Here is a 10484-nt window from a genome sequence, read left to right as displayed (position 1 = left end):
GCCATCTCTGTCGGCGCCATGGCAACTTTTTGAGTGACTAATTGAGTGACTGTCAGTGACTGACAAAACAAGAGAAAAACTGCTGATGTAACAACCACATTTAAAACTTGCACCGTGTGTATTCTACTATTCAAACTCTCAACAGTAAGTTGAGACCCAACCCGACTCAATTTACCGCTTATGTCGCTTATGCCTGGAGCCGGCCCTGGTTGTCTTTCTGAAAGGGGGATTGAGGTGTATGAGTATGAGGTAGATTGCAGCTGTGAAATAGAGGCAGCAGGATAGCAACAGCAGAGAGGAGGACTTCCCTGGAAACTTCTCCCTCCGCCTGGATCAGTCAAAGCAATTCAATCCATCACATTCTCCTCCCCTCATCCCCTCCTCTCCATGGCTTCTCTCTCTCCATTCTGTCCTTAGGGTGTGATGGATGGCGCAGGCTAGACATGCTGTTCATTCCTGCTCAACACAGGCAGGAAAAGAGGGAGGAAGACCCCCCGCCCACACCCCACCCCCCCATGGTTCTTGGTCTGACTCTGTCCTCATCACACCCCACTCCCCTCCTGCTGACAATTATACATGCTGGGAAGATCCTTTGGGCCAACAGCCTTTCCTCATCAACCTTCCTTCTTCTTGTCTGTTCTTTTTAGTACTGTAGGAGAAGCATGGTTACTTTTTCATACAACAATTATTAAGGTACCATGTTTTTAGGTATTATTCTGTTGTTCTGTCCATGTTCTGGTTTCACAGAGTTAACCTAACATGTGTCATTTGTTTCTTGAGCTTGATACTACTAAATATTGGCTAGTCCATGGACCAATTCATCTCACATGGCTACTTTTTGATGTTCAATAACTCGACATTGCTGATCAAATACATGATTATCTGCTGCCTAGTTTGAAGCTTGAGATAATGATTCAGCTGATAATCTGATATCCACCTGGTATAACCTTATAACACTTGTGGTGACGGATGCTCAGGTGGGTTGCTTGAAGTGACTGTCATATCTCTAATATTCTCCAATCAATCATTTCACTGTACTCAATAATAAACATCCAGCCCAAGTCACATTGGATGAAATGAAATGTGACCTGTGACCTTTGTCAAATCATAGAAAGGAACAATAATCTATTGAGACTTCAAGATACACCTCAGTGCCTGCCAAATGATTTGACCAGCGTCAGCACATATCCAGGGGGAATAGGAATTGAAATGTATTGCAATGTTTGATGGATGTCCACCCATGACTCTCCACATTTCCTTACAGCCCAATTGTTGACAAATCTCATCAGATCAAACTTGACAAGCTGTAAAATGTTATGAATAAGCAATTCAAGCACAAATGGCTGTCTAGAGAGGGAGAGAGAGAGAAAACTTGGGATATACTGCCCCCTTGTGCTCTATCAATCACTGTACGGTTTAAGGCATGTACTGTACAATAAACCTCTGTAGAATGTAATGTAATTAAAAATGCAAACACTAGCCATAACTCTAATCTTGGCTGCCCGATCTTAAATCCTTCATTTAACCCCATGGGTATCCCATATTTAGGTGCAAGGTGGGTAAACTATTGTTTGAGGTTTTCATTGATTTATTTGTCTCACTTAAGGCACGCCATCAGCACAGGAGTTTGTATTCTGTCTCCAGAAAATCAAATGCTGGTTCACAAAAATAAAATAAGTTAAACAAATATTAGCCCCCCTTCGGAGGAGAAAAGTAAATTACATATACATTTTACATGCATGGTACTTTTATACACAGTGATTAAATAAAAAACAATATATTGTTTTGGACAAACAGATCATGAGCTTTTAATATAGACACATTTCAGTTGAAAGTATTCAGTTGACTAGGTATCCCCCTTTCTCTTTCTCTAATCCCACCCCTCAACTGGTATTATGCTGGTTAAAAAGGAATTTGGGTGTTAGTTACCAGATGAGCAATGCTGAATCTCTGCCACTAGAGGGCATACAAGCCTTTCTTTTCAAATGGAGCAGCCTTACCCAGTAGTCTTGCAGCGATTGATTGGATACAACATTCTATTCCTCACCACCAGCATGGATCTGACCTTGCATTTCACACACAATACAATATCATTCTTCCACTCTTCCTTATTATTCATACTCAACCAAAGAGAGTGTTCAGAAAATGGTTTTGGTCTGTGAATAAGCTAAACTGAGGCTGAGCTTGGCCAGGCTGTGTCTATGTGCTACCAGTGAGGTGTCTGGGGTTTGAGAGTTCACAGTGTTATATAGGTCACACCCAGCAGATCAGACTCCCTTCATCCTGTCATCTCCAGAGGGCCTCACTTTCAATTATGCACATAGCCTCCTCAGGCATCTTCCTTAACACACCCCCAACCCTGCTGTGCTTTAGCAAGACTATGTCTTCTTCCCTTCCCTCTCATACTGGAGAAATCTAGCCAACAACAAGACTAATGATTCAGTGCTACAGTAGAGATAGTCCCTTTACTCCATGCAGCCCATGACCCAACATAACAGCCTCTGTATTTTACTGTACGAGATGAAAGTATGGTACACATAAAACAGAGGCCAGATGTTTCTGGGTGTATTTGGAGGTTTGAATTTAAGGGTGAAATGTTAGCAGCACTAAGTGCTGAGCTCCCGGCTCTAACACGAACCCTCTCCGTCCTCTGTACCTGCTGGGACCGATTTACAGTTGTTCACCGCTGTCATTCCCTATGAGAATGAGACACCTCCCCCAAGTCAGGTCATACAGAACTATCCAACCCCTACCCATTGCTACCTCAGACGCCCGTAGTCCTTGGACGCATGAATTCATTATTTCAAAACACACATTTTTTGGGCAGCCTGTACTGCATTAGCCACTTTATCATAACTCAGGGAAAGTCTGGTTCCTGGTTGAAGCATTTAGTTTGTTGTTGATTAGGAGCAGTTGTGTAGTAATCAGACCCAGCTCTCCTTAGCCCAGTGGAACCTTGATGTCCTATTTCATTTTAATGCCACATTCTATCATTCTAACATGTCCTCAGCTGGGCCTGGGTTCACAACTCCTCCCCCTTCCACACAGCCAACTTTTGAACTGTACGCTATAGACTGGTGACCTGAGAAGAGCTTTGTATCTGCACAAGGCTGTGATCTCTTAGACATCGTTATGGAAACCATGCACTACGTGATCCCCTGGGACCGCCTCAGGAGTAGTGACATTTGCAGCGAGGCAGGTACAGCGGTAACAAACAAACTGATGATGAATGATCATTAAGCTACGCACAGAGAGAGAGAGAGATGAGATGGGGAGAGTTAGAGAGAGAGGAGGAGAGTTAGAAAGAGAGATTTAGAGAGAAAGAAAGAGAGAGAGAGGCTGGGTTGGAGGGATATTTGGCTTGTTTTGATTCCATTGATCTCTATACAGCTGCTGCTGTTTCAACTTATAACACACAACAAACTCAAGAAAACACAAAGGTTGCTATTGTTAGGCAGTGGTAGTGAGGAACAATTTTCTTCTCCTCACTACAATGTTTCACTACCTGGGCAGACAAGACGTGCAACATCAAACAAGTGCAAATATTGTCAATGTTGTACAAATTTAGCATTCAATCACATTACTTTTTCCTCTAATTTTCTCTACAATACCAGCCCACATACTCTCCCCATTTTTCTGCCGCACAATTCTGTCCATACATCTGCACAAGGCTGTGCCTTGTCACTTATACCCCTACCTACACGTACATATTACCTCAACTACCTTGTACCCCCCCGCACATTGACTTGGTACCAGTACTCCTGGTATAAAGCCTCTTTATTGTTATTTTATTGTGTTACTATTTCCTTTTTTTATTTAGCAAATGTTTCTTGCTTTTTAACTCCACATTGTTGGAAAGGGTTCATAAATAAACATTATGCGGCAAAGTCTCCACCAGTTGTATTCGGCACACATGACAAATAACATTTGATTTGACATCAGAGATGACAGGCATTTCCCAACCTGCGCTCATGGTCGGCCCTACTGGGCCCAAAGTCATCACAGTTAACGGTGTGTAAAGAGAGACTCGCGGGTGGTCGAGATTAGAGGGAGAACGGGTTTGGTGTGCCAGCGGGGTCTCACCACTGAACTCCGTCTCCTGCTCACGGGGTAAACCTTTTAGCACACACGCCAGTCTCAGCGAGGTCACACTGAGGTCTCTAGCCTTTCACACGTCAACTGCTAATGAGGCCTCTAAAACTGAGAGGAAGGTGAAGAGAGTCTGACCTCCATTCAGGAACCTCAGCTTGGGGGGAAACTGTACAGTACTTTGTCCAAATGAATAAAGACATGGAAACATTTTTTTTAAATGGAGGCTGTGTGAGTGAGGGGTTTTGGACACCAAGTAGATTAGTGATGCATGAGGTGGCCCAAAAATGTTAGGTCAAAACATTAGCAAAGAAAAACACTGTCTGGCAGTTGTATGTTAAAAGTTTCATATAGAAAAGACATGGTTACAAAAAAGATGCTGTACTTTACCAAATCTGTTCCCTCTGACTGAATTTTAAAATTGAGTCTTCCGCAACTGCATTTCCCGTAACTGAACCATAAAATGAGTTTCGAGCAATTGTGCACACTGATAAATTCAGTCCAATTCAGGTTGGAATTTTACAATTCTTACACATTCAGGTCAATGTAGTTAAAAATATAACTAACCCCCTCCTCATACAGTATAAAAATGACATAACTATTATGAAGTAATGTCCTCTGTAGCTGAAATGATATCACAGGGTTATAGAGGAGGACAGTAAGAACACCATGAATACCATAATAGAGTGGTATAACAGATCTCATTTTTTATTGAGGAGAGTTGAGTTGGGCTTTCCATTTTAGAAAATAAAACCAATAACAATATTACAAATAATGAAATTGTTACATCATTCACAGGATTACAGTCAATGTACATTTATACAGAAATACAGGACCTCCCACATCAGTCACAGTGGTCAGGGCCGGCACTGGTCTACAAGGGCTACAACAGGCCAGGGGAGACAGGGCCATCCCCAGCCTGTCTTCACCAACAGCCAGAGAGGTGGGGAGATAGGGGTGGAAGGGGGAAGTGGGGGGATAAGACAACGCAAGGAACATAAGGACATTTGTCACAACTAGACTGCTATTAGCCACTGTGTCAGCAGAGGGAGCTCTAACGCTTTACATATAAGAGATATCCACAGGAGCCATTTTCTACACACTCTGAACTGACTGCCACAAAGACAGGCAGGCAGACTGCTGCTCGAGACATATTTGGATGGTGCACAAACACAGACCAACGAGTATGAGCAGGCACAGCTTGTGTTTATGCACACTGTCATGTCATTCTAACACTGAGACATAACGGTTTCCGTCCGTCCTTAAAAAATTGGAACACCGAATGGAAATTGTTCTTTGCGTCCACAGTGCATTGAATCAACATCTCAGATACATTGGTTTTGTTTTGATTCATAAATAAAAGAGGGGGGATTGTTATGTATTACTTATCATGACATTGACAGTAAAACATCAACAGTATCTGCAGATACAAGCCATTGAAACAAAGACGAGAGTTTTAGATGTACAAAACAGCAGAGGACAGAGTTCTGTGATACTAGCAAGTTATCTGAGATTCCAAACAAAGACCCTTACTGTAACAAACAGATGTATTCTGGTCTCAATGCTATTATATCATTTTTATGCACTTTAGACATCATTCCTCCATCTGTCTCATGAGCCTGGACATTGAAAAAGGAGAGAACAAAGTATATGCCCTGCACTGTTAAATAATATGCAACGATGGTAGCCAAATGTTATATTTAGTATTTTTTTATTTTTTTTATTAACGGAGCAGACGTTTGAGACATTTTCTTCCTCGTGAAAAATGTAAACATAGAAACACCGATAAGTGCTTTGAAGAAGTGTACATTTACTGTCTTTAAAATGTCTGTTATTTCAGTGGTCTTGGGGGAGAAAAAAATACACTATCATTCAACAAAAAGCAATGTGTGGTTTTTATTCTATTTTAGCTTATACTCGTCTTCAACGAGCTGCAAAATCTCACCAATGCAAAAATGGCCTTGATGCAATCTATGTATAAAGTAACCCATTTACAGTACTTAGGGTGGTGCTTTAAACACTTGCATTGTACACCAGAGAGAACTATCCAGTGAGATAATGACCATCATGGATTCACACAGCAAAGTCTAAAAAACGTTACAATGTGGAAATAATCTTCTCTGAACTAAACCCATCATAATTGCACCAGATTGATCAATCACTTACAATAGGTCCATTACAACAGGCCAATAGGGCGACTGTGCCAAGGGGTTTTATCAGAAGGGCGGGGCTATGAAACCAGTACCATTGAGCTGTACTGTTCTTAAAAGGAGGCTATCAATGTCTTAAAAATAAAAGAAAGAGGGATGACAGCTTTTTCTGTGGCCAATAGCAAAGGATAGCTCTGGATGAACTATCGGTATATAAACAGGGATTCTTTGTGCCATTAGGTTCCGAGGCAGAATAAATAAATACATTACACAGCGCTTTCGGCAGTCACCATGGCCCCACACTGTGCAACCAATAAACATGTGTTGACTCAACTCCTTATGAATCTAGCTTCTCTGAACAGAAGTAACACACCAAACCTACGCTTCCAAGAGCGATGCAATAAAAGAAAACCACTTTATTACTACCTATATTTATGTTCCTATCACTCTAAATACGAGTCCACCATTGCTGAATGTTTTAGTTCATCTCATCCTAACAACATGTCCTAGTAATGTATTTTGATTGAACGTCACATGTGGAAGCACACTTTGTTTACACACCGCTCTTTTAATCACTTGATAATCACCTTAAATCACCTTCCTATGACTATCCCCGTCTTCAGCACAAATACTAGTGCTGTGCTGCAGGGCCTGCTTTCTTGAACATATATTGCCACTGCTTGTTCTGACAGTGGGATATCTGTCTATATCTTGGGAAGACTGACTCAGGCTGCCTGGGCTTAACTGAATATCACTGAGGTGCCCTTAAATATTAAAGTGTTGTGCAATGGAAAGGAAGAAAGTACTTTGTGAGCTCTTTTTGAAAGGAAACTGCACGGTCGCATCAGTGACAGTTGGGTCACAGAATCGCTGCCCTTTTTAATCTGGGCAGTGACTAATAGAGTGATGCACTTCCTGCTGTTTCATCTGTCATGGAGTCTGCACTGGAATATGCATGGTGACGCACAGAAATGTTGACGGAAAACTAAAGGGAGGATGATATTACAGAAGCTGGATCAAAACCTCAATGCTCCTGCCCACGTTTATTAAGACTCTGGACGGCTATGTGGGTTAGTGGGTGGAATGAAATGGGGACTAACTGACAGACGAGAGCAAAGGCAGGATTTCACGCATTCTGTGTTTAGGGGTCTAATGCTAAGGCCTACATAGGCCACCTCTCCTGTTCTGCTCAGACAGCAAAGTGCCTTAAAACGGACAGCGGACACCTGATGATGTATATGGAAGAATGACCTTTTGTGGAAGAACCTCTGCTTACATAGCCACCTGCTGTGAAACCAGTACGGGGCCCACAGGTTGTGTGTTATCTACATAAATTCAGTCTGGTCTGTCAACATGACAACATGCAGAGTCACAAAGCAATGGATCTGAAAAAGCAAGAGCACAGAGAACAGTGGGAGGAGAAGAGTGGTAGATCTGAGGCATGTGTTTAGCTCTGAGGAGAGATGGAGGGAACCACTGTCTGGCCAGTGGGGCTGTGATCAGGCAGTGGACTCCCACTAGGAATGGACATGTTTGACCAGCTGGAGCTCCATGTCTGGCTCCTCAGTCTGTATTGAGTACTGAGCCTGTCTCAGTGGATCTGCCCATTAGGAGCTCTGCAGTAGTGATGTAAACTCCGTGTTTTACCATCTCTGGGGAATCCATGGATTTTAACTAGCACAGACCCATCAGGCTCCCTAACCCCTCAAACAACACATCGGCCACAACAACAAAGCCAATGATAGACAGCTCTCCATTCACCAGGCAGTTTTTCCACAGAAGCCATACAGTAAATGCAATACGTATCTATAAAATTAAAGTAGATGTCTCAAGGACTCCAGTTATCTACAATTTGTGAGCACCAACATAATAATGATTTCCTAAAATTCCAAAAGAGCATGGAAGATCCAGATAGTCATCCATTGTCCAGTATGATCTGCGTTCACATACCCTGCCAAGAGACTACTTGGAAAAGCTGTCAATCATCCACGATGTACAATAATAATAATACAAATATGCGTAAAATAATCCACTATCCCATGCTAATGTTACTGCCCTGTTGTGAAAAGATTTGCCCGTGACCGTACCAATGTTAGGGTGTTAAAACCCGAACACTTCAATATAAAATGATTTCAAAAGGAAAACAATTTGGAAGAAAAAAGCTAAATATAATGTATATTTTGTAAAGTGTAACAAATCAAAGCTCTGTGAAATCAATCATTAACTCAGCATGCTATCAAACACTACCCCCTCAGCTTTGGGAGCCGTTGCTTTGTACCACCGAGCACATTTAGCAACACGCACGCAGACACAAACACACATATACACCCATGCACCAGGCACGCACGCAGACACACACAACCAAACACACGGTGAAGCTGAAAACACAGGGAAACCTCAAGACAATGTGAGGACCAAAACATATGTGCACTCCTTGCACTCCTTCTACGTAAACACTATACATCCATGGAGGAAGTACTGTATGTTTGCTGCTTATTACACTGATTCTTCAAAGTCCACAACTAACATTTTGGCAAAAAAATCAAATAATAATAACAACAGATAAAAACCTCCCTATAGTCACCCTAAGAAAAATGTAAATCCATCACTTCCAGGTATTAGTAACTATGTCCGGCTCATAGTGATCACATCACAGTCCCAATGTCATGTGCATCTGATGTGTACAGGATCTTGACGTCATCATGACATCGTCATGACATCATCTGAGGTACACAGGGACGATGTTCCATTTGGCAGGTTATGTTAATATTGAAAAAATATAAATTTTCCCATGGTGAGAGGAAGCATGGTGAGAGAGAATCTTCATCACAATTTTCACACAGAAAAGGAAATTACTTGATATGAGAAAATGTATTTTTGTTTACATTTCTTTACTTTTGAATTGGTAGATAACTGAATGTCTTTAATTTGTTCATGTCAGTAGTTTCTGCCAGGTCCATTTCATGGTGCTCACACTTATATTATGTCCCAAATCAAAGTCAGGGGAATAGATCAAGTTCCTCAGTCTCTTCTGCTGTTTGCCTTCAGGGAGGCAGCAAATATTTATGTTGCATTTCTGTTTCTGAAGTCAGTTCACCTAGTTTACAAAGAATATATCCGATTAATTTTGAGAGTGTTGGTCTTAAATCACACAGTTTTCATTGTCTTCTTGTCTGTGGCCCTTTTTAAAGGGTAGCCTTTCTAGTCATTTCACCTAGCTTACAATTGTATACCATCTATCGACTCCTAGAGTTCTTAACTTTTTTCTTTACAAAATTCTTTACAAAATTCTTAAAACAAACGTAAAAGTTCAACGTAAATAAAATAAAAAACATGGGTGGAAGATGGTAGTAGAAATGTGTCTCTGGTCAGTAACCTCTCATGATTCTGGTTCCAAGATGGACGGTTGTGAGCCACGTTGATTGACGTCTGGTCATTTAGACATGTTGGCCACAACCTTCCAAAGCTGATCCCGAAGGTTGCGGGGACTTTGGATGAGGGCATAGAGGAGGACAGGAGAGGGATTGGAAGGGGGGACCAGGGATGGACGGTAGTCTTGTAGGAAACCCAGGTTCACGGCCAAGCAAAAACATATCCACTCCATCCGTGCACCCAGGGTCCTGCATCCCAATCCCCTCTCCTCTGCTCTGCTCTCCTCCGCTCCACTCTGGATGGTCAAACTTCCACAGACTGGATCTGGTTCATGGAGGCACGCATCATCTGCACACTGTTCAGGATCTTCTTCTGGTGGCCTGCTAACGTTACACCCACACTCAGGATGTCACTGTGGCAGGAGACACAACCACAGGAGTCAGGAGAAAGCCATCACAGAAGACACAACAGGTTTTATGGAACAAGTCACATGGCATAAGCCAAGGTAAACTCAACAAGTTAGATCAAGGTTAAATTCTGGGCCCCAGTCTGCCAAATTCCGAATTCTGTCCAGGCATGACCGCTTTCAGTACTAACTCTGTTGGTTGAACAACTTCTTCAATTCAGGAAACAACGGAACACCTTTGTTTCCTAACCTTAACCCTATGGACTGATGTGTCTTATTGGTTTAAGTATTGTAACCAGAGATGTGGTTGGACATTTAAAAAAACAGACTTACGTGGCTCAGATTTCCAATGTGACTTTAGGAGGATATTAAGAGATATAGATAGGAGACAATAAGCAGAGTAATGTGTACCTTATTTACTAAACAGACCTTGAATAGTCTCTATCTGCTAATAGATGTTGTCTATG

The 10484-nt window shown here is 41.9% G+C and overlaps 1 protein-coding gene across 9 annotated transcripts in view; it reads right to left on the bottom strand.

Annotated features, from left to right (window-relative positions):
• Positions 1 to 4771: 4771 nt before the first annotated feature.
• LOC110528000 (ephrin type-B receptor 2) overlaps positions 4772 to 10484 on the bottom strand; it is a 160718-nt gene continuing 155005 nt past the window's right edge. For all 9 annotated transcript variants that reach the window (XM_036983536.1, XM_036983541.1, XM_036983539.1 and 6 more), the window contains exon 16: positions 4772 to 10023. In XM_036983536.1, coding sequence (XP_036839431.1) covers positions 9915 to 10023 — 109 coding nt within the window. In that variant the 3' untranslated portion in view covers positions 4772 to 9914. The remainder of the gene's footprint in view (positions 10024 to 10484) is intronic.

Source organism: Oncorhynchus mykiss, chromosome 7 (assembly GCF_013265735.2).
Source record: "Oncorhynchus mykiss isolate Arlee chromosome 7, USDA_OmykA_1.1, whole genome shotgun sequence".
In the NCBI taxonomy this organism is placed as follows: Eukaryota; Metazoa; Chordata; class Actinopteri; order Salmoniformes; family Salmonidae; genus Oncorhynchus; species Oncorhynchus mykiss.
This window is presented reverse-complemented; position numbering and strand designations above follow the sequence as displayed.